The sequence below is a fragment of the Bombina bombina genome, chromosome 2 (genome assembly GCF_027579735.1).
Source record: "Bombina bombina isolate aBomBom1 chromosome 2, aBomBom1.pri, whole genome shotgun sequence".
In the NCBI taxonomy this organism is placed as follows: Eukaryota; Metazoa; Chordata; class Amphibia; order Anura; family Bombinatoridae; genus Bombina; species Bombina bombina.
Genome location: NC_069500.1, coordinates 207,836,940 through 207,862,819, shown reverse-complemented (window position 1 = coordinate 207,862,819; position 25,880 = coordinate 207,836,940). Strand labels below are relative to the sequence as shown.

The following is a 25,880-nucleotide window of genomic DNA, read 5'->3' as shown; positions in this document are numbered from 1 at the left end:
TCCTAACAGGAAGTGGCAAAGAGAGCACACAGCAGAGCTGTCCATATAGCTCCCCCTCTAGCTCCACCCCCCAGTCATTCGACCGAAGGTTAGGAAGAAAAAGGAGAAACCATAGGGTGCAGTGGTGACTGTAGTTTAAACAAAACATCTACCTGACTTAATAACCAGGGCGGGCCGTGGACTGGATACACCACAAGAGAAAGTAATTTATCAGGTAAGCATAAATTCTGTTTTCTCTTGTAAGGTGTATCCAGTCCACGGATTCATCCTTTACTTGTGGGATACCAATACCAAAGCTTTAGGACACAGATGAAGGGAGGGAACAAGACAGGTACCTTAAACAGAAGGCACCACTGCTTGTAAAACCTTTCTCCCAAAAATAGCCTCCCAAGAAGCAAAAGTATCGAATTTGTAAAATTTGGAAAAAGTATGCAGCGAAGACCAAGTCGCTGCCTTACAAATCTGTTCAACAGAAGCCTCATTTTTAAAAGCCCATGTGGAAGCCACTGCTCTGGTAGAATGAGCAGTAATTGTTTCAGGAGGCTGCTGGCCAGCAGTCTCATAGGCCAAACGGATGATGCTTTTCAGCCAAAAGGAAAGAGAGGTAGCAGTCGCCTTCTGACCTCTCCTCTTACCAGAATAGATAACAAACAGTGAAGTTGTTTGTCTGAAATCTTAGTTGCTTGTAAATAGAACTTTAAAGCACGAACCACATCAAGATTGTGTAACAGACGTTCCTTCTTCGAAGAAGGATTAGGACACAGAGAAGGAACAACAATTTCCTGGTTAATATTCTTATTAGACACAACCTTAGGAAGAAAACCAGGTTTGGTATGCAAAACTACCTTATCTGCATGGAAAACCAGGTAAGGTGAATCACACTGTAAAGCAGATAACTCTGAAACTCTTCGAGCAGAAGAGATAGCTACCAAAAACAAAACTTTCCAAGATAAAAGCTTAATATCTATGGAATGTAAAGGTTCAAACAAAACCCCTTGCAGAACTGAAAGAACTAAATTCAGACTCCATGGCGGAGCCACAGGTCTATAAACAGGCTTGATTCTAACTAAAGCCTGAGTAAACGCTTGAACATCTGGTACCTCCGCCAGACGTTTGTGTAAAAGAATAGACAAAGCAGATATCTGTCCTTTTAAGGAACTAGCTGACAATCCTTTCTCCAATCCATCTTGGAGAAAAGACAATATCCTGGGAATCCTAATCTTACTCCATGAGTAACCCTTGGATTCGCACCAAGAGAGATATTTTCGCCAAATATTATGGTAGATTTTCCTGGTGACAGGCTTTCTAGCCTGAATCAGGGTATCGATAACCGACTCAGAGAAACCACGCTTTGATAGAATTAGGCATTCATTCTCCAAGCAGTCAGACGCAGAGAAATTAGATTTGGATGTTTGAAAGGACCTTGTAGTAGAAGGTCCTGCCTCATTGGCAGAGTCCATGGTGGAACGGATGACATGTCCACTAGGTCTGAATACCAGGTCCTGCGTGGCCACGCAGGCGCTATTAGAATCACCGACACCCTCTCCTGCTTGATTCTGGCAACCAGACAAGGAAGGAGAGGAAACGGTGAAAACACATAGGCCAGATTGAAGGACCAAGGCGCTGCTAGAGCATCTATCAGCACCACCTGGGGATCCCGGGATCTGGACCCATAAAGAGGAAGTTTGGCATTCTGACGGGACGCCATCAGATCCAATTCTGGAGTGCCCCATAGCTGAGTCAGCTGGGCAAATACCCACTCCCCCGGGTGAAAAGTCTACTCCTGGGATGTGAATTGCTGAGAGGTGGCAAGAGTGAACCTCCGCCCACCTGATTATTTTGGTTACTTCCATCATTGCTAGGGGACTCCTTGTTCCCCCTTGATGGTCGATGTAAGCTCCAGTCGTGATGTTGTCCGACTGAAATCTGATGAATTTGGCCGCAGCTAGCTGAGGCCATGCCTGAAGAGCGTTGAATATCGCCCTCAGTTCCAGAATGTTTATCGGGAGAAGAGCTTCTTCCCGAGACCATAAGCCCTGAGCTTTCAGGGAGTCCCAGACTGCACCCCAGCCCAACAGAATGGCGTCGGTCGTTACGATGATCCACTCTGGTCTGCGGAAACACATTCCCTGAGACAGGTGATCCTGAGACAACCACCAGAGAAGAGAATCTCTGGTCCCCTGGTCCAACTGTATTTGAGGAGACAAATCTGCATAATCCCCATTCCACTGTTTGAGCATGCATAGTTGCAGTGGTCTGAGGTGTATCTGAGCAAAAGGGACTATGTCCATTGCCGCTACCATTAGTCCGATTGTCTCCATGCACTGAGCTACAGATGGCCGAGGAATGGAATGAAGAGCTCGGCAAGTGGTTAAGAGTTTTAACTTTCTGACCTCCGTCAGAAATATTTTCATTTCTACCGAGTCTAATAGAGTTCCCAGGAAGGAAACTCTTGTGAGGGGGAGAGAGAACTCTTTTTGATGTTCACCTTCCACCCGTGAGACCTCAGAAAGGCCAATACAATTTCCGTGTGAGACTTGGCTCTTTGGAAAGTCGATGCCTGAATTAAGATGTCGTCTAGATAAGGCGCCACTGTTATGCCCCGCGGTCTTAGAACCGTCAGGAGGGACCCTAGCACCTTTGTGAAAATTCTGGGAGCAGTGGCCAACCCGAAAGGAAGGGCCACAAACTGATAATGCTTGTCCAGAAAGGCGAACCTGAGAAACTGGTGATGATCTTTGTGGATAGGAATGTGCAGATATGCATCCTTTAGATCCACGGTAGTCATATATTGACACTCCTGGATCATTGGTAAGATTGTCCGAATGGTCTCCATCTTGAATGATGGAACTCTGAGGAATTTGTTTAGAATTTTGAGATCCAGGATTGGTCTGAAAGTTCCTTCTTTTTTGGGAACCACAAACAGGTTTGAGTAAAAACCCAGCCCTTGTTCCACAATTGGAACTGGGTGAATCACTCCCATTGTATGTAGGTCTTCTACACAGCATAAGAACGCCTCTTTCTTTGTCTGGTCTGTAGACAGACGAGAAATGTGGAACGGTCCCCTTGGAGGAGAGTCCTTGAATTCTAGAAGATATCCCTGGGATACAATCTCTAAGGCCCAAGGATCGTGTACATTTCTTGCCCAGGTCTGAGCGAAGAGAGAGAGTCTGCCCCCTACTAGATCCGGTCCCGGATCGGGGGCTACCCCTTCATGCTGTCTTGGAAGCAGCTGCAGGCTTCTTGGCCTGTTTACCCTTGTTCCAGCCCTGGTAAGGCTTCCAGGCTGCCCTGGGTTGTGAAGTGTTACCCTCTTGCTTTGCAGCAGGGGAGGATGAAGCGAGACCGCTCCTGAAATTCCGAAAGGAACGAAAATTATTTTGTTTGTTCTTTGTCTTAAAGGACTTGTCCTGAGGGAGAGCATGGCCTTTTCCCCCAGTGATTTCTGAGATAATCTCTTTCACTTCAGGCCCGAAAAGGGTCTTTCCTTTGAAAGGGATGTTCAGTAGTTTGGATTTTGACGACACATTGGCCGACCAGGACTTTAGCCATAGCGCCCTGCGCGCCAAAATGGCGAAACCTGAATTCTTTGCCGCTAACTTAGCTAGTTGGAAAACGGCATCTGTGATAAAAGAATTAGCCAGCTTAAGAGCCTTAATTCTGTCCATAATGTCCTCATATGAGGTCTCCGTCTGGAGCGCATCTTCCAGCGCCTCGAACCAGAAAGCAGCTGCAGTAGTTACAGGAATAATGCACACAATAGGTTGGAGAAGAAAACCTTGTTGAACAAAAATTTTCTTAAGTAAACCCTCTAATTTTTTATCCATAGGGTCTTTAAAAGCACAACTGTCCTCAATTGGTATGGTTGTGCGTTTAGCAAGTGAATAAACAGCCCCCTCCACCTTAGGGACCGTCTGCCACGAGTCCCGCATTGGGGTCAGATATGGGGAACATCTTATTAAAAACAGGAGGGGGAACAAACGGAATACCTGGTCTATCCCACTCCCTAGTTACTATATCCGCAATCCTCTTAGGGACCGGGAACACATCAGTGTAAACAGGAACTTCTAGGTACTTGTCCATTTTACACAAATTCTCTGGAACCACCAAAGGGTCGCAGTCATCCAGAGTAACTAATACCTCCCTGAGCAATAAGCGGAGGTGTTCTAGTTTAAACTTAAAAGCCAACGTATCTGAGTCTGTCTGAGGAGCAACCTTTCCCGAATCGGAAATTTCTCCCTCAGATAGCACCTCCCTCGCCCCCATTTCAGAGCGTTGTGAGTGTATATCGGATACGGCTACCAAAGCGTCAGAATGCTCAGAATCTGTTCTTAAAACAGAGCTATCACGCTTTGCAGGTAACACAGGCAGTTTAGATAAAAACACTGAGAGGGTATTATTCATAACTGCCGCTAAATCTTGCAAGGTAAAAGATTTAGACGCACTAGAGGTGCTAGGCGTCGCTTGAGCGGGCGTAACTGGTTGTGACCCTTGGGGAGAAGTTAACGGGCTAACCTCATTACCTTCTGTCTGAGAATCATCTTGGGCCACATTTTTAAGTGCAACAATATGTTCTTTAAAGTGTATAGACATATCAGTACAAGTTGGACACATTCTGAGAGGGGGTTCCACCATGGCTTCTAAACACATTGAACAAGGATTTTCCTTGTTGTCAGATATGTTTAACAGACTAGTAGTAAGACAAACAGGCTTAGAAATCACTTTAATCAAGTAAAAAACACACTTTGCAAAAAACGTTACTGTGCCTTTAAGAGATAAAAAAGGCACACAATTTTCCAAAACAGTGAAAAATGCAGCAAACTTTTCGAAAATTTCACAGTATGTACCTAAAGCATTGGTAAGATTGCACAACTAGCAACCAAAATGATTAACCCCTTAATGCCCAAACCGGATCAATAGTAAGCTAACAAACGGTTAAAAACAACTTCAGCACCTTGCCACAGCTCTGCTGTGGCCCTACCTGCCCTTAGGAACCAGATTTGTGGAGAAAAATCTTCTTATAGGCCCTCAAACTGCAGCAGGACCCTCCATGTGAAAACCGCCTGAAGATCTAGTCAATCTAACTGCGCATCTGAGGCGCAAAATTAGGCCACCTTACTCCGGTGCTGTGAGGCCTAAAGAAACACTCCTAAGTGTTTTAATAATAGCCATGTGGGTAACAACCCCTGAAAGAAGCCCAAAGGAACCTTCAAAGTGTCTAAAAAAACGATATTTATCAGTAAAAACCGTTTGCCATAAAATAGTGTCAACCAGCATAAATTACCCCTGTTATGTAAGCTTGCAATTCCATACTTAGTCTCTGAATAAAGCTTACCCTTCCCTCATGGGGATTTTATCAGTCTTTTTCTAGCATTATCACAGTCTTGTCTAGAAATAAATGAACATACCTTATTGCAGCCTAACCTGCAAACCGTTCCCAACTGAAGTTTTCTTGTACTCCTCAGTCCTTTGTGGGAACAGCAGTGGATTTTAGTTACAACATGCTAAAATCATCTTCCTCTCAGCAGAAATCTTCATCTCCTTTCTGCTAGAGAGTAAATAGTACACACCGGTACCATTTAAAATAACAAACTTTTGCTTGTAGAAAACCAAAACTACAAATCTAACACCACATTCACTTTACCCTTCCGAGAGGGACCCTGTTGCTTAGAGCCGGCAAAGAGAATGACTGGGGGGTGGAGCTAGAAGGGGAGCTATATGGACAGCTCTGCTGTATGCTCTCTTTGCCACTTCCTGTTAGGAAGGAGAATATCCCACAAGTAAAGGATGAATCCGTGGACTGGATACACCTTACAAGAGAAATAGTATTTTTTCGATGTACCCCATTCAATGTGATTAATTATCCACCAATTTTTTTTTTTCAGCACAAAATTATGATAAAATATTCATGAAAAATGTAAAAATCTAACACCCGTTTGGTAAAAAAAATCTGGAAGAGTTAGGAGAGCCACCTTATTCTGATGAAAAGGCTCTTCCACTGAAAGTGGCTGTAATTCGGAAACACGCCCTGCATAAGTGATAGCCATTAGGTACACAGTCTTCAGAGTTAAATACCAAAGGGAGACAAATTTCAATGGCTAAAAAGGGAGATTTCATGAAAGCACCCAACACAAGCAACAGATCCCATGAAGGAACATGAGTTCTAGACAAAGGATTATATGAGATAATGCTTGAAGAAACTGAATCACTACTGGATCCTGTGCCGGATATTCAGATATAGCTATGTGTCATGAAACCACACCTGTAGTGGGTGTGTCCTTCCTTCCACTACCTATAAAATAGTGCCTCAAAATTGCCACCTTGCTTGGTAAAGTTCTGTCACTGCCTCCGCTGTATTCCTGTGAACCCTAAACTCATACCTCCGTTGTAAAGGTTTCCTTTTCCTCAGCTCATACGAGCTACCGCTTGTCCCTGCCTGTCAAAACTATTCTCCTGCACGCACTTAGCGATGCTGTGTCCTGAGGCTCTCACGCTGATCACTCCTAACACGCATTGAACTGAGAGATTGCACTGACATCAGCTGCAGACACAGCTCTCTCACCACGGTTTGCTACCGCAACCACAACAGAATAGATTTTTGCAGTTATCCGGAACAGGACTAACAACCTCTCAGTGGTTACTACTTCCTTGACTTACCTGCATTTGGCCACATCTTCTTACGTAGTGAGTACTCTTAACACTATTAATCTTATCCTGTATATTAAGGTACCTTATTCATTTCTATTGTCAGTACAGTTTATAACCTAATAGTATATGCTGGTCACTCTTATATACCAAGTTATTATGTTTAAACCTGACCTGATATATATTAACATATTCATTTACATAACATACGGCTAGATTACGAGTTTTGCGGTATGAGGGGTGCGGTGCTAACTTGCATGTTATTGTCACCGCTCACTTACCTACAGCGCTGGTATTACAGGTTTTCATAAACCCGGTGTTATTAGGCAAAAAGTGAGCGTAGAGCAAAATTGTACTCCATACCGCACTCCAATACCAGCGCTGCTTAAGTCAGCGGTAAGCTTGTTTTACGTGCTCGTGCACAATTTCCCCATAGACATCAATGGGGAGAGCTGGCTGAAAAAAAGCCTAACACCTGCAATAAAGCAGCGTAAAGCTCCGTAACGCAGCCCCATTGATTCCTATGGGGAAACTAAATTTATGTTTACACCTAACACTCTAACATGAACCCTGAGTCTAAACACCCCTAATCTTACACTTATTAACCTCTAATCTGCCATCGCCGACATCGCCGACACCTACATTATACTTATTAACCCCTAATATGCTGACCCCAACATCGCCGCCACCTACATTATACTTATTAACCCCTAATCTGCTGCCCCCAACGTCGCCGACACCTACCTACACTTATTAACCCCTAATCTGCCGCTCCGGACATCGCCGCTACTATAATAAACATATTAACCCCTAAACCGCCGCACTCCTGCATCGCAAACACTAGTTAATTATTATTGACCCCTAATCTGCCGCCCATAACATCGCCGCAACCTACCTACATTTATTAACCCCTAAACCTAAGTCTAACCCTAACACCCCCTGACTTAAATATAATTAAAATAAATCTAAATAAAAATTCCTATCATTAACTAAATTATTCCTATTTAAAACTAAATACTTACCTGTAAAATAAACTCTAAACTTGCTACTATAGAACTAATAGTTATATTGTAGCTAGCTTAGGGTTTATTTTTATTTTACAGGTAAATTTATATTTATTTTAACTAGGTAGAATAGTTACTAAATAGTTATTAACTAGTTAAAATAAATACAAATTTACCTGTAAAATAAAACATAACCTGCCTTACACTACAACCTAACATTACACTACAATTAAATAAATTAATTAAATACAATTACCTAAATTACCAAAAAAACAAACACTTAAGTACACAAAATAAAAAACAAAATTATCAGATATTTAATCTAATTACACCTAATCAATAGCCCTATCAAAATAAAAAAGCCCCCCAAAATAAAAAAAAAACCCTAGCCTAAACTAAACTACCAATAGCCCTTAAAAGGGCCTTTTGCGGGGCATTGCCCCAAAGAAATCAGCTCTTTTACCTGTAAAAAAAAAGACAAACAACCCCCCCAACAGTAAAACCCACCACCCACACAACCAACCCCCAAAATAAAATCCTACCTAAAAAATCTAAGCTCCCCATTGCCCTGAAAAGGGCATTTGGATTGGCATTGCCCTTAAAAGTGCATTTAGCTCTATTGCTGCCCAAACCCTAATCTAAAACTAAAAAACACCCAATAAACCCTTAAAAAAAAAAACAACACTAACCCCCGAAGATCCACTTACAGTTTTGAAGACCGGACATCCATCCTAAACTAAGCCGGGAGAAGTCCTCAGCGAAGCGGCAAGAAGTCCTCAACAAAGCCAGGAGAAGTCTTCATCCAAGCCGGCAGAAGTGGTCTTCCAGACGGGCAGAAGTCTTCATCCAGACGGCATCTTCTATCTTCATCCATCCGGCGAGGAGCGGGTCCATCTTCAAGACATCCGGCGCGGAGCATCCTCTTCTTCCGACGACTTACAACGAATGAAGGTTCCTTTAAATAATGTCATCCAAGATGGCGTCCCTTTAATTCCGATTGGCTGATAGAATTCTATCAGCCAATCAGAATTAAAGGTGAAAAAATCCTATTGGCTAATGCAATCAGCCAATAGGATTGAGCTTGCATTCTATTGGCTGATTGGAACAGCCAATAGGATTGAAGTTCAATCCTATTGGCTGATTACATCTATCAGCCAATCGGAATTAAAGGGACGCCATCTTGGATGACGTCATTTAAAGGAACCTTCATTCGTTGTTAGTCATCGGAAGAAGAGAATGCTCCGTGCCGGATGTCTTGAAGATGGACCCGCTCCTCGCCGGATGGATAAAGATAGAAGATGCCGTCTGGATGAAGACTTCTGCCCGTCTGGAGGACCACTTCTGCCAGCTTGGATGAAGACTTTTCCCAGCTTCGTTGAGGACTTCTTGCCGCTTCGCTGAGGACTTCTCCCGGCTTCGTTTAGGATGGATTTCCGGTCTTCAAAACTGTAAGTGGATCTTCGGGGGTTAGTGTTAGGTTTTTTTAAGGGTTTATTGGGTGGGTTTTAGTTTTAGATTAGGGCTTGGGCAGCAATAGAGCTAAATGCCCTTTTAAGGGCAATGCCCATCCAAATAATGGGGAGCTTAGGTTTTTTACGTAGGATTTTATTTGGGGGGTTAGTTGTGTGGGTGGTGGGTTTTACTGTTGGGGGGGTTGTTTGTATTTTTACAGGTAAAAGAGCTGATTTCTTTGGGGCAATGGCCCGCAAAAGGCCCCTTTAAGCGCTATTGGTAGCTTAGTTTAGGCTAGGGTTTTTTTTTATTTTGGGTGGCTTTTTTTATTTTGATAGGGCTATTAGATTAGGTGTAATTCGTTTAAATATCTGATAATTTGTTTTTATTTTGTGTAATTAAGTGGGGGGTTTTGTTGGTAATTTAGGTAATTGTATTTAATTAATTTAATTTATTTATTTGTAGTGTAATTTTAGGTTGTAGTGTAAGGCAGGTTAGGTTTTATTTTACAGGTACATTTGTATTTATTTTAACTAGGTAGTTAGTAGTAAATAGTAAATAACTATTTACTAACTAGTCTACCTAGTTAAAATAAATACAAACTTGCCTGTAAAATAAAAATAAACCCTAAGCTAGCTACAATGTAACTATTAGTTATATTGTAGCAAGCTTAGTGTTTATTTTACAGGTAAGTATTTAGTTTTAAATGGGAATTATTTAGTTAATGATAGTAAATTTTATTTAGATGTATTTTAATTATATTTAAGTTAGGGGGTGTTAGGGTTAGGGTTAGACTTAGGTTTAGGGGTTAATAAATTTAGTATAGTGGCAGCGACGTTGGGGACGGCAGATTAGGGGTTAATAAATTTAGGTAGGTGGCGGCGATGTTAGGGGCGGCAGATTAGGGGTAATAATATTTAACTAATGTTTGCGAGGCGGGAGTGTGGCGGTTTAGGTGTTAATATGTTTATTTTAGTGTTTGCAATGCGGGAGGGCCTCAGTTTAGGGGTTAATAGGTAGTTTATGGGTGTTAGTGTACTTTCTAGCACTTTAGTTATGAGTTTTATGCTACAGCTTTGTAGTGTAAAACTCATAACTACTGACTTTAGAGTGCGTTACGAATCTTGCGGGATAGGCTGTACTTTTTGGCCTCCCAGAAAAAGCTTGTAATACCGGCGCTATGGAAGTCTCAATGAAAAAAGACTTTACACAAATTGCAGAAGTTAATTTGCGTTAAGGCCAAAAAAGTGTGCGGGACAGCTGTACCTACAAGACTCGTAATAGCAGCGGTAGTGAAAAAGCAGCGTTATAACCCATAACGCTGCTTTTTTCCTCATAACGCAAAACTTGTAATCTAGCCGATAGTAAGTAAGAATCGTTACTATGTACCAGTAACAGATACATTAATTTACTTTAGATTAAGAATTATCAATGCCTACAGTTCAGCAGCTGAGTTATCCACTATAACACAAATTTACTTTTTAGGAGAATCTGACATATTACCAAGCCCATTAAAATGCAAGTGGACCCAGCTGAACTTGCCAAGGCTCTATTCTCTCTTAACCAAAAGGTAGATGATTTAAGCCAGGGATTTAGAGAGGTTCAGATTGAAAACCAAAACCTCAGATCTTATCTAAAGGAAGTTATTGCAATGAAGGTAACTCCAGCAGACACCACTCTTGAACCCCAAGTTTCACCTCCTGAAAAATTATCAGGAGATAGAGCTCATTTCAGCTGCCCTAAAGCCTTAGACCTACTCCACTTAACGACAAAAAGTATTAACTGTAATCTCATATCTGAGAGGAGAGCCCAGAGCATGGGCCGATACATTTTTTGAGACCCAGGATTCCATTCTAGATTCTCTAGAGGCCTTTCTGAAGGCTATGTCCGTATTGTATGAAGATCCATGTGAACAAATAAGAGCTGAAAATGCACTCCGTAACCTTAAACAGGGCAATAGACCTGTCGAAGATTACATTGCAGAGTTCAAAAGGTGGTGGTCTAAGGACTCACTCTGGAATGAGGTTCCCGCTTGGGCTTATCTGAGAGTCTAAAAGACAAACTGGCTCATTTAGAGCTCCCAGTTACACTTGAGGTTTACTCATAAGTATAGACTGTCATCTGCGTGAGAGAAGACATGAAAGAAATATGTCAGATAACATCACAAGAAGACATCTGCCATCCACAACCTGCAATGATTCTTCGTCCCCCTATTTTGACCAACCAATGGAAATTGAAATATTGAGGGGTCCTCTAACATCAGAAGAGAAGAATATGAGACTCCAACTCAAATTGTGTATGTTTTGCGCTTCTAAGGATCACTAAATAAAAGACTGCCCAACTCTCCGCAAACAAGACTGGTAAGCTTTCTAGATCTTTAGATTGTTTAACCACCTGTACTTCAAATTCCACTTACTTATCTTTGCCTTTAATTTAACAGTGGGATTAACAACGCCTGAATATTGAAGCAATTATCGATACTGGAGCATATGGGAATTTCATAGATTTAAGTATTGTTAACCTCAATACCTCAATAATAAGAAACACTTATAAAATCCTGTCTCTGTTTGATTAATTGACGGTACCCCTATCACTACGGGACCCATAACACATGAGACAATACCCATAATGACCATCACCACGACAGGACATACTGAACTAATCACCTTTTTACGTCATTCCTTTCCCTATGTTTCTATTAGTATTAGGAATAACTTGGCTCAACCAACATCCCATTGGGATAACCTCTCAGTACAACTATGTTCAGAATACTGTAATAAAACTTGTTATTCCCCTTCTAACATACTACACCTGTCAGTTGACGGTCTTCCCACTCATTACTCAGATTTCCATGACGTATTTGATGCAAATAATGCACAAGTTCTCCCCCCACATAGACCATACGACTGCCCTATTGAACTACTCCCAGGGAGCACTGTACCATTTGGTCATATTTTCCCACTATCACAACCTGAATTTGAACAAACAACTTAGACCATCTACCTCACCAGCTGGAACTGGTATTTTTTTTGTCAAAAGCAAGGATAACTCCTTACGTCGCATTATAAATTATAGACAATTAAATAAAATTACCAATTTGCCACACAACTTGTAATCTTGCCTATAGAGGTAATAAAAATGCATAATCTCAGAATAGAAATTCAATCATTGGTGCAGATCTGAAATAAAAGAGGTTTCAAAATCATTAGAATTAGATGATTGCTAATGAGATATCAGCCAACACTCTATAGCCCTAGTAGCTGAAAACGGGGATAAAATGGGCTGAAATATAGCACCTTGAAGCAGATATTTTTTTTAAGACTAGATAACATCTTCTTAACCATATCACGCAATTCATCAGTCATCAGAAGGAAACACAATCTTCCTAGATATGTGTGTAAAAGTAGGTGCATTACACCATCACATAACCTTGCAAAACACTTAGGTAAGGAATATAATTTTTGTATTTTATCAGGCAAATTAATTTTTTTTTTCAGATTTATCTAATTCAGACAAAAACAGTTGTGTAATAGTGTTGGATACTGGAAATCCAGCAGAAACTGTAGATTTAGCAAACTATGGGCGCGATTTATCAAGCCGAGGCGGACAGGGGCACACATATTCGCCACTGTCCACCACAGCTCGCCTCTGGTGGGCTGAATTCCCCTGGCGGAATTCAGCATTGTACATTTTGCGCTTGCATGCATTAACACCCCCTGCCTGCGCACAGCCAATCATGCGCGGGCAGGAGCTGTCAATCTCCCCCGGTCGGACTAGACTGGGGAGATTGAAATTCACCACCTAAGATGTGGCGTAAGGGTAGGGAAGCAGTCTGATGACCGATGCTTGCTAAATACGGCGTGCAGGTTCTCTTGTGAGAGCCTGAAGTCGTAGGCAGGCGAAAGCCTGCCCGAAGAGCTTGATAAATTGCCCATATGGATCAGAGGAAGTAGATGGTTGCTCTCCTAATATGTGTCTAATATTACTAATAAACTCAGCAGGCTTGTTACAAAGCACACAGTTATTAGATAACAAAAGGTTTCTGGGATGTAAGACAGAGGCCTCAATATTCAAAAAATCGTCAGACTGACAAAAAAATGGCCTTTCTGGCTGGCCAGTCTCACAGCCCCTGGGTCTGGCAATATATTACAAAAAAGTGGGCTGAACCTCTCTGTTCCAACGCGTGACAATGTGTCTCCCATAGGAACTAATAGGGATAGCAGTTTCAGCAAAAGTCCACCCACATCGCCCCTTAGCTGCGATCTCAATGGAGGGGGGGGTGTATTCTAAGTGGGTTTACACAACATAGACTGAGTTCAGGAAAACAAAAAACATAAATTATGCTTACCAGATAATTTCCTTTCCTTCTGTATGAGGAGAGTGCGCGGCTTCATTCCTTACTTGTGGGAAATACTGAAGCTGGCCACCAGGAGGAGGCAAAGACACCCCAGCCAAAGGCTTAAATACCTCCCCCACTTCCCTCATCCCCCAGTCATTCTGCCGAGGGAACAAGGAACAGTAGGAGAAATATGAGGGTATAAATGGTGCCAGAAAAACAAAACAAAAATTTAGGTCCGCCCAACGGAAACGACGGGCAGGGGCGTGGACTCTCCTCATACAGAAGGAAAGGAAATTATCTGGTAAGCATAATTTATGTTTTCCTTCTTAATTTGAGGAGAGCCCACGGCTTCATTCCTTACTTGTGGGAAACATATACCCAAGCTCTAGATTACACTGAATGAACGGGAGGGTAAAAAGAGAGGCGGGCCCTATTCTGAGGGCATCACAAGCTGCAAAACCCTTCTCCCAAAAGCTACTTCAGCCGAAGCAAAAACGTCAAACTTGTGAAATTTTTAAAAGGTATGTAAGGAGGACCAGGTAGCCGCCCTACAAATCTGATCCATAGAGGCCTCATTCTTGAAGGCCCAAGAGGAAGCCACAACTCTAGTTGAATGAGCACTAATCCTCTGAGGAGGCTTATGTTCCGCTGTCTCATAAGCTAAGCGAGTAATGCTCTGCAACCAAAAGGACAAGGAAGTAGACAAGGCTCTCTGCCCCTTACGCTTCCCAGAATAGATAACAAACAAGGAAGAAGTCTGTCTAAACTCCTTTGTAGCTTGTAGATAGAACTTCAAGGCCTGAACCACATCCAAATTAGCAAGTAACCGCTCCTTCGAATATCAACGATTAGGCGTCAAGGAAGGAACCACAATCTCCTGATTGATGTTACGATCTGAAACAACCTTAGGAAGAAAACCTAAGCCAGTACGAAGAACAGCCTTATCAGCATGGAGCACTAGGTAAGGGGGCTCACATTGCAAGGGAGCCATCTCAGATACTCTGCGAACCGAGGCAATAGCCAGTAGAAAAATAACCTTCCAAGACAGTAATTTAATGTCAACTACATGCATAGGCTCAAACAGAGCCTTCTGCAAAACCTTAAGAACCAGATTCAAACTCCCAGAAGGTGCGCTTGATTCTAGTCAGAGCCTGAACAAAAGACTCGACATCTGGAAGCTCAGCGAGCCTCTTGTGCAGTAAAATGGATAGGGCCGAAAATTGTCCCTTAAAGGAACATAAAACCCAATTTTTTTCTTTCATGATTTAGATAGAACTTTCTAATTTACTTCTATTATCAAATTTTCTTAGTTTTCTTGTTATCCTTTGTGGAAAAGCAGAAATGTAAGCTCAAGAATGTGCACGTGTCTGCAGCACTATATAGCAGCAGTTTTGCAACAATGTTATACATTAGCAGGGGCACTAGATGGCAGAACTATTTCCTGTCGTGTAGTGCTTTAGGCATGTGCACGCTACCTACCTAGAATTTTGATAATAGAAGTAAATTGGAAACTTTTTTAAAAATTGTGTCCTCTATCTGAATCATAAAAGAAATGTTTTGGGTTTAATGTCCCTTAAGGGAGTTAGCAGAAATACCCTTCTCCAGAACATCCTGGAGAAAGGAAAAAATTCTGGAAACCCTGACCTTAAGCCAAGGGAATCCACGCTCTTCACACCAGAATAAATAGGTCCTCCACACCTTATGATAGATGCGGCGAGTAGCCAGCTTACGAGGTTAAATGAGAGTATCAATAACTCTCTCCAAGAAACCTCTCTTGGCTAGGACTAAGCGTTCAATCTCCACGCAGTTAGCCTCAGAGAATCTAGATTTTGATGAACAAAAGGACCTTGTACCAGCAGATCCCTGCGACAAGGTAACCTCCATGGCGGAGATGAGGACATCCCCACCAGATCCACGAACCACCTCCTCCGCGGCCACGATGGAGCAATTAGAATCACTGATGCTTGCTCCTGTTTGATGCGGGCCACTACACGAGGGAGAAGTGGTAACGGCAGACAAATGTAGATCAGACTGAACCTCCAAGGCACTGCTAATGCATCTATTAGCTCCGCATGAGGATCCCTGGATCCGCGACCCATATCTGGGTAGCTTGGAATTGAGCTGGGACGCCATGAGATCTATCTCCGGCGTCCCCCATATGTTGCAAATCTCTGCAAACACCTTGGGATGGAGAGACCATTCCTCCGGATGAAAGGATTGTCTGCTGAGAAAATCTGCTTCCCAGTTGTCCACACCCGGAATGTGAATCACTGACAGCGAGCAGTTGTGGGCCTCTGCCCACTCCAGAATTTGAGATACTTCCCTAATTGCTAGGGAGCTCCTCGTACCCCCCTGATGGTTGATGTAAGCCACCGAGGTTATGTTGTCCAATTGAAATCTGATAAACTGGGCTGAACCCAGAAGAAGCCAAACCTTCAAAGTATTTAAGATCACTCGAAAATTCAGAATGTTGATCGGGAGGAGGGATTCCTCTCGAGTCCACAGGCCCTGTGCCTTCCTGGCACCCCAAACAGCTCCCCATCCTGTGAGGCTCGCATCCGTAGTCACTTACTCCCAGGATGGTCTCAAGAAGAATTTCCCTTGGGACAGGTGATCTGGACAGAGCCACCAGGAGAGCGATTCTCTCGACCGGTTGTCCAGAGAAATCTGTTGAGACAGATCCGAATGATCGCCATTCCACTGTCTCAGCATGCACAGCTGAAGAGGTCTGAGATGGAATCTGGCAAAAGGAATGATGTCCAATTACCTCCATACACTGAGCCACAGAGGGCCTTAAGGAGGTCTGGAGGGCAAGACAATTGGAAGTTAGCTTGTAACGTCTCTGGTCTGTAACAAATATAAAATGGATATGAAGTCTATTATCGTACCAAGGAATTATACCCTGGTGCTGGGAATAAGAGAACTCCTTTCTAAGTTTATCTTCCATCCATAAGATGGGAGGGAAAGAAGTCTAGATTTCAAAGTCATGGCCGCAGACCAAGACTTCAGCCAAAGCGCCCCACAGAAAAACCTGAAGCCTTGGCATTCAGGCAAATAATCTGCATACTTGCATCACAAATAAAAGAATTAGCTACCCGTAAGGCCTTAATTCTTTCCTGGATCTCGTTGAGGGGACCCTCCACCTTGATCAACTCAGATAAGGATTCAAACCAGTAGGTAGCCGCTCCAGCAACCCCAGTGACAGCAGCCGCCGGTTGAAACAAATATCCTGTATGCTGAAACATTTTTATTAATAAAGTTTCCAGCTTCTTATCCATGGGCTCCTTAAACGACGAATTATCCTCAAGCGGGATAGTAGTACGCTTACCAAGAGTGGAGATAGCGCCATCCACCTTTATACTTCCAATGGCTGGGGCACTCACTACCTCCTATGACCCAGGCCCAACAGAAAAACCGCTTCGTCTCCGGTAAACCACACGGTCACGAAGAAGAGAAGAACAGTGTGACCCACACCCGGTCACGAGGTGCGCCACTCAGGACCGCCCCTGCTGCAGCTAAAAGCGTGCCAAGCCGAACAGGCTGCACAGCCAAATCACATTGAAAATAAAACCTGTACGTTCCAACATCTTGTAGCATCGCTCCTGACATGGATTTGAGTGAAAAAAGCAGGCAGTGAAACTCGTCTACACTGATTGCTTAGGAGCTGTTAATACAAGTCTGGATGGGTTCGCAGAAAGACTCTCCCTGCATCTCCAGACTACCTAAAACTCCAGTCCTATTCCGAAGGGTAGCTACCCTTCATAAGGAACTACTCCGTATCTTCTGACACTTCTCTTCCAACCTCCTGTGACGAAAGGCAAGGAATGACTGGGGGTGAGAGAAGTGGGGGAGGTATTTAAGCCTCTGGCTGGGGTGTCTTTGCCTCCTCCTGGTGGCCAGGTTCAAGTAAGGAATGAAGCCGTGGACTCTCCTCATATTAAGAAGGAAATGGTTTTGGTGTAGTAATACTTTAAAGTATGTATGTAAGTATCATATGTAAACTAAGTTTCACTGTACATTCTCTAGATTTGTCACCTTAAAATTTCTCACCACTGAAAAGCTGCCAAGACTGAAATGGCAGAAAAGGTGTATCCAAGATGGAAGGGAGTGCTTTGAATATTACACACCCACGACTGCATTATTTTACCCTTAAAATACAAGTTACAACACCAGGTCACATAATGTTAGCCAGGGAAACATTGAGGTGCCCAATGAAAGATTTTGTCCTGAAGCATGCCTCCTACCACTAGCATAGACCAGTAAGCATGGATAATGTAAGCAGCTTGGTGGGAATAAAAAGCTGTAAGCAGCCTCCACCTCCACCTTATCAAATGCCAGAGAGTGAACCCAGACCTGAATAGCCTATGATAGACAGGTCTAAGAATGGAGTAGGGAAGGTAGACAGGCAAGTTATAGGTACAGAGAGTGTGGTCTGTTACCTGCCCATGCCCGCACAAGAAGGGGTTTCACCTGGAAAGTATTGGCTTAGGTTAGAGCAAGATATTTTACATGAAGATCTCTATGTAAAAAAGATATTTTACCTAAAAAAAATTTCAGCTCACCAAAGTAAGTGATCTGTGAACAGACAGGAACTCTCTGAATTTTGTAATTGTATGCTCTATCCGAATCATAAAAGAAACAATTTGGGTTTTATGTCCCTTTAACTGTCATCTGCATGGTGAGAAGAAAAAAACCCAATCAGAATCATCAGTGTAGAGTTTACACTTTCTTTTACTGTAACCTTGTAAAATGTTACTATAATCTTGCAAGATGTTATAGAAAACTTCTTTTAATTGAGGAGAGTAATAAAGTGACATTGTAAGGTACAATATTTGTTTTTTAGACATGTTAAGTTGAGATTTTCTAGTTCCATTTGTAAATATGCTGAATCACTTTCTATTGATTCATCATTTGAGTAACATGATACTAAGTTTTAACCCAGTAACAACAAAAAACAGAATTTATGTTTACCTGATAAATTTCTTTCTCCAACGGTGTGTCCGGTCCACGGCGTCATCCTTACTTGTGGGATATTCTCTTCCCCAACAGGAAATGGCAAAGAGCCCAGCAAAGCTGGTCACATGATCCCTCCTAGGCTCCGCCTACCCCAGTCATTCGACCGACGTTAAGGAGGAATAATAGCATAGGAGAAACCATATGGTACCGTGGTGACTGTAGTTAAAGAAAATAAATTATCAGACCTGATTAAAAAACCAGGGCGGGCCGTGGACCGGACACACCGTTGGAGAAAGAAATTTATCAGGTAAACATAAATTCTGTTTTCTCCAACATAGGTGTGTCCGGTCCACGGCGTCATCCTTACTTGTGGGAACCAATACCAAAGCTTTAGGACACGGATGAAGGGAGGGAGCAAATCAGGTCACCTAAATGGAAGGCACCACGGCTTGCAAAACCTTTCTCCCAAAAATAGCCTCAGAAGAAGCAAAAGTATCAAACTTGTAAAATTTGGTAAAAGTGTGCAGTGAAGACCAAGTCGCTGCCCTACATATCTGATCAACAGAAGCCTCGTTCTTGAAGGCCCATGTGGAAGCCACAGCCCTAGTGGAATGAGCCGTGATTCTTTCGGGAGGCTGCCGTCCGGCAGTCTCGTAAGCCAATCTGATGATGCTTTTAATCCAAAAAGAGAGAGAGGTAGAAGTTGCTTTTTGACCTCTCCTTTTACCTGAATAAACAACAAACAGGGAAGATGTTTGTCTAAAATCCTTTGTAGCATCTAAATAGAATTTTAGAGCGCGAACAACATCCAAATTGTGCAACAAGCGTTCCTTCTTTGAAACTGGTTTCGGACACAGAGAAGGTACGATAATCTCCTGGTTAATGTTTTTGTTAGAAACAACTTTTGGAAGGAAACCAGGTTTAGTACGTAAAACCACCTTATCTGCATGGAACACCAGATAAGGAGGAGAACACTGCAGAGCAGATAATTCTGAAACTCTTCTAGCAGAAGAAATTGCAACTAAAAACAAAACTTTCCAAGATAATAACTTAATATCAACGGAATGTAAGGGTTCAAACGGAACCCCCTGAAGAACTGAAAGAACTAGATTGAGACTCCAAGGAGGAGTCAAAGGTTTGTAAACAGGCTTGATTCTAACCAGAGCCTGAACAAAGGCTTGAACATCTGGCACAGCTGCCAGTTTTTTGTGAAGTAACACCGACAAGGCAGAAATCTGTCCCTTCAGGGAACTTGCCGATAATCCTTTTTCCAATCCTTCTTGAAGGAAGGATAGAATCCTAGGAATCTTAACCTTGTCCCAAGGGAATCCTTTAGATTCACACCAACAGATATATTTTTTCCAAATTTTGTGGTAAATCTTTCTAGTTACAGGCTTTCTGGCCTGAACAAGAGTATCGATAACAGAATCTGAGAAACCTCGCTTCGATAAAATCAAGCGTTCAATCTCCAAGCAGTCAGCTGGAGTGAAACCAGATTCGGATGTTCGAACGGACCCTGAACAAGAAGGTCTCGTCTCAAAGGTAGCTTCCAAGGTGGAGCCGATGACATATTCACCAGATCTGCATACCAAGTCCTGCGTGGCCACGCAGGAGCTATCAAGATCACCGACGCCCTCTCCTGATTGATCCTGGCTACCAGCCTGGGGATGAGAGGAAACGGCGGGAACACATAAGCTAGTTTGAAGGTCCAAGGTGCTACTAGTGCATCCACTAGAGCCGCCTTGGGATCCCTGGATCTGGACCCGTAGCAAGGAACTTTGAAGTTCTGACGAGAGGCCATCAGATCCATGTCTGGAATGCCCCAAAGTTGAGTGACTTGGGCAAAGATTTCCGGATGGAGTTCCCACTCCCCCGGATGCAATGTCTGACGACTCAGAAAATCCGCTTCCCAATTTTCCACTCCCGGGATGTGGATAGCAGACAGGTGGCAGGAGTGAGACTCCGCCCATAGAATAATCTTGGTCACTTCTTCCATCGCTAGGGAACTCCTTGTTCCCCCCTGATGGTTGATGTACGCAACAGTCGTCATGTTGTCTGATTGAAACCGTATGAACTTGGTCCTCGCTAGCTGAGGCCAAGCCTTGAGAGCATTGAATATCGCTCTCAGTTCCAGAATATTTATCGGTAGAAGAGATTCTTCCCGAGACCAAAGACCCTGAGCTTTCAGGGATCCCCAGACCGCGCCCCAGCCCATCAGACTGGCGTCGGTCGTGACAATGACCCACTCTGGTCTGTGGAATGTCATCCCTCGTGACAGGTTGTCCAGGGACAGCCACCAACGGAGTGAGTCTCTGGTCCTCTGATTTACTTGTATCTTTGGAGACAAGTCTGTATAGTCCCCATTCCACTGACTGAGCATGCACAGTTGTAATGGTCTTAGATGAATGCGCGCAAAAGGAACTATGTCCATTGTCGCTACCATCAACCCGATCACTTCCATGCACTGAGCTACGGAAGGAAGAGGAACGGAATGAAGTATTCGACAAGAGTCCAGAAGCTTTGTCTTTCTGGCCTCTGTTAGAAAAATCCTCATTTCTGAGGAGTCTATAATTGTTCCCAAGAAGGGAACCCTTGTTGACGGGGAAAGAGAACTCTTTTCCACGTTCACTTTCCAGCCGTGCGATCTGAGAAAGGCCAGGACGATGTCCGTGTGAGCCTTTGCTCGAGGGAGGGACGACGCTTGAATCAGAATGTCGTCCAGGTAAGGTACAACTGCAATGCCCCTTGGTCTTAGCACAGCTAGAAGGGACCCTAGTACCTTTGTGAAAATCCTTGGAGCAGTGGCTAATCCGAAAGGAAGCGCCACGAACTGGTAATGTTTGTCCAGGAATGCAAACCGTAGGAACCGATGATGTTCCTTGTGGATAGGAATATGTAGATACGCATCCTTTAAATCCACCGTGGTCATGAATTGACCTTCCTGGATGGAAGGAAGGATAGTTCGAATGGTTTCCATCTTGAAAGATGGGACCTTGAGAAATTTGTTTAAGATCTTGAGATCTAGGATTGGTCTGAACGTTCCCTCTTTTTTGGGAACTATGAACAGATTGGAGTAGAACCCCATCCCTTGTTCCCTCAATGGAACAGGATGAATCACTCCCATTTTTAACAGGTCTTCTACACAATGTAAGAACGCCTGTCTTTTTATGTGGTCTGAAGACAACTGAGACCTGTGGAACCTTCCCCTTGGGGAAGGTCCCTTGAATTCCAGAAGATAACCCTGGGAGACTATTTCTAGCGCCCAAGGATCCAGAACATCTCTTGCCCAAGCCTGAGCGAAGAGAGAGAGTCTGCCCCCCACCAGATCCGGTCCCGGATCGGGGGCCGATATTTCATGCTGTCTTGGTAGCAGTGGCAGGTTTCTTTGCCTGCTTTCCCTTGTTCCAGCCTTGCATTGGTCTCCAAGCTGGCTTGGCCTGAGAAGTATTACCCTCTTGCTTAGAGGACGTAGCACCTTGGGCTGGTCCGTTTTTACGAAAGGGACGAAAATTAGGTCTATTTTTTGCCTTGAAAGGCCGATCCTGAGGAAGGGCATGGCCCTTACCCCCAGTGATATCAGAGATAATCTCTTTCAAGTCAGGACCAAACAGCGTTTTCCCCTTGAAAGGAATGTTTAGTAGCTTGTTCTTGGAAGACGCATCAGCCGACCAAGATTTCAACCAAAGCGCTCTGCGCGCCACAATAGCAAACCCAGAATTCTTAGCCGCTAACTTAGCCAATTGCAAAGAGGCGTCTAGAGTGAAAGAATTAGCCAATTTGAGAGCATTGACTCTGTCCATAATCTCCTCATAAGGAGGAGAGTCACTATCGAGCACCTTAATCAGTTCATCAAACCAGAAATATGCGGCTGTAGTGACAGGGACAATGCATGAAATGGGTTGTAGAAGGTAACCCTGCTGAACAAACATCTTTTTAAGCAAACCTTCTAATTTCTTATCCATAGGATCTTTGAAAGCACAACTATCCTCTATGGGAATAGTGGTGCGTTTGTTTAAAGTAGAAACCGCTCCCTCGACCTTGGGGACTGACTGCCATAAGTCCTTTCTGGGGTCGACCATAGGAAACAATTTTTTAAATATGGGGGGAGGGACGAAAGGAATACCGGGCCTTTCCCATTCTTTATTAACAATGTCCGCCACCCGCTTGGGTATAGGAAAAGCTTCTGGGAGCCCCGGCACCTCTAGGAACTTGTCCATTTTACATAGTTTCTCTGGGATGACCAAATTTTCACAATCATCCAGAGTGGATAATACCTCCTTAAGCAAAATGCGGAGATGTTCCAATTTAAATTTAAAAGTAATCACATCAGATTCAGCCTGCTGAGAAATGTTCCCTAAATCAGTAATTTCTCCCTCAGACAAAACCTCCCTGGCTCCCTCAGATTGGGTTAGGGGCCCTTCAGAGATATTAATATCAGCGTCGTCATGCTCTTCAGTAACTAAAACAGAGCATCCACGCTTACGCTGACAAGGGTTCATTTTGGCTAAAATGTTTTTGACAGAATTATCCATTACAGCCGTTAATTGTTGCATAGTAAGGAGTATTGGCGCGCTAGATGTACTAGGGGCCTCCTGAGTGGGCAAGACTCGTGTAGACGAAGGAGGGAATGATGCAGTACCATGCTTACTCCCCTCACTTGAGGAATCATCTTGGGCATCATTGTCATTATCACATAAATCACATTTATTTAAATGAATAGGAATTCTGGCTTCCCCACATTCAGAACACAGTCTATCTGGTAGTTCAGACATGTTAAACAGGCATAAACTTGATAAGAAAGTACAAAAAACGTTTTGAAATTAAACCGTTACTGTCACTTTAAATTTTAAACTGAACACACTTTATTACTGCAATTGCGAAAAAACATGAAGGAATTGTTCAAAATTCACCAAACTTTCACCACAGTGTCTTAAAGCCTTGAAAATATTGCACACCAATTTTGGAAGCTTTAACCCTTAAAATAACGGAACCGGAGCCGTTTTAAGCTTTAACCCCTTTACAGTCCCTGGTATCTGCTTTGCTGAGACCCAACCAAACCCAAGGGGAATACGATACCAAATGATGCCTTCAGAAGTCCTTTATCAGTATCAGAGCTCCTCTCACATGCGACTGCATGCCATGCCTCTCAAAAACAAGTGCGCAACACCGGCGCGAAAATGAGACTCTGCCTATGCTTTGGGAAAGCCCCTAAAGAATAAGGTGTCTAAAACAGTGCCTGCCGATATAATTATATCAAAATACCCAGAATAAATGATTCCTCAAGGCTAAATAAGTGTTAATATCAATCGATTTAGCCCAAAAAATGTCTACAGTCTAAATAAGCCCTTGTGAAGCCCTTATTTACAATCGTAATAAACATGGCTTACCGGATCCCATAGGGAAAATGACAGCTTCCAGCATTACATCGTCTTGTTAGAATGTGTCATACCTCAAGCAGCAAAGGACTGCAAACTGTTCCCCCAACTGAAGTTAATGCTCTCAACAGTCCTGTGTGGAACAGCCGTGGATTTTAGTTACGGTTGCTAAAATCATTTTCCTCATACAAACAGAATTCTTCATCTCTTTTCTGTTTCTGAGTAAATAGTACGTACCAGCACTATTTGAAAATAACAAACTCTTGATTGAATAATGAAAAACTACAGTTAAACACTAAAAAACTCTAAGCCATCTCCGTGGAGATGTTGCCTGTACAACGGCAAAGAGAATGACTGGGGTAGGCGGAGCCTAGGAGGGATCATGTGACCAGCTTTGCTGGGCTCTTTGCCATTTCCTGTTGGGGAAGAGAATATCCCACAAGTAAGGATGACGCCGTGGACCGGACACACCTATGTTGGAGAAATATAGTTAGAACCCTATTCTAGCGTATAAGCGCGCTTTTCTCTATAAAACAGAGCCTGCGGTCATGCACAAGTGTTATTCATTACATCATAACTATTCAAAAATAAAGGTAACCATAATTTTAATATGAAGTTTACCTTGCTTGATGAATTGCTTCTACCCACTCATCTCGGTCAGGTTCTTCCTCACAACGCAACTCCAAAGGTTTCTGCCCATCATGGCCAAAAGTAACAGTAAAGTAGTGCTGCAGAAAGATATAAGTTGTAATTATAATACTGCCCTGATTTAAAAAAAAAAAAAATTGTCATTTCTTGTGGACCCAGTTTTCACACAAATCTCTAAGCAACTTCCAGAATTTGGATGATGAAACAGGTACGGATATTATTATATTATTATGCTGATTCTGACCAAGTGTTACCTGATTTCTGGAGGTATCTTTAACAGATTAGTAAGTAGCAAATGGTAGGACATTTCCAGACAATCACCCTTGTTCACTGGCTGAAACTAATGGCAGTAAAATATTTGATGATGTACTAAAAATGCACAAATAAATGTGTGCATAGTTTAAGACAAAGTGATCAGACATTTGAGATTCAAGATGAAAAGTCACAAATCAATTGATTGCAGGTCTAAAGGCAGTGGACCACATAGACATGCAGTATAAAGGCTTTGAGACACATAGACATGCAGTATAAAGGCAGTGGACCACATAGACATGCAGTATAAAGGCTTTGAGACACATAGACATGCAGTATAAAGGCTTTGAGACACATAGACATGCAGTATAAAGGCTTTGAGACACATAGACATGCAGTATAAAGGCTTTGAGACAAATAGACATGCAGTATAAAGGCTTTGAGACACATAGACATGCAGAATAAAGGCTTTGAGACACATAGACATGCAGTATAAAGGCTTTGAGACACATAGACATGCAGTATAAAGGCTTTGAGACACATAGACATGCAGTATAAAGGCAGTGGACCACATAGACATGCAGTATAAAGGCTTTGAGACACATAGACATGCAGTATAAAGGCTTTGAGACACATAGACATGCAGAATAAAGGCTTTGAGACACATAGACATGCAGTATAAAGGCTTTGAGACACATAGACATGCAGTATAAAGGCTTTGAGACACATAGACATGTAGTATAAAGGCTTTGAGACACATAGACATGCAGTATAAAGGCTTTGAGACACATAGACATGCAGTATAAAGGCTTTGAGACACATAGACATGCAGTATAAAGGCTTTGAGACACATAGACATGCAGTATAAAGGCAGTGGACCACATAGACATGCAGTATAAAGGCTTTGAGACACATAGACATGCAGTATAAAGGCTTTGAGACACATAGACATGCAGTATAAAGGCTTTGAGACAAATAGACATGCAGAATAAATATTGTGATGTCATTCTGAAGAACAAAAAGGTATCTAAAAACAATATCAGACTTGCAGTAATAAATAAAAATACAGTAATGTAAGGATTTTTACTTAAAAAATAAATCATAGGTGTCAAAGTCAGTACTGATGAGATGCAGGTCAGATTTAACTCTGTCCTGCAGACTCACTTCTTTTAATCATACAGTGAGCTCCGGTGTGATGATAGGCTGAGC

General features: G+C 42.8%; 1 protein-coding gene across 1 annotated transcript in view; it reads right to left on the bottom strand.

The window, feature by feature from the left end:
• Window positions 1-25,880, bottom strand: part of RASGRF2 (Ras protein specific guanine nucleotide releasing factor 2) — a 1,049,304-nt gene that overhangs the window by 625,438 nt on the left and 397,986 nt on the right. Inside the window, 1 exon segment of the mRNA XM_053701460.1 lies at window positions 24,393-24,499. Within this exon segment, the coding sequence (XP_053557435.1) occupies window positions 24,393-24,499 (107 nt within the window).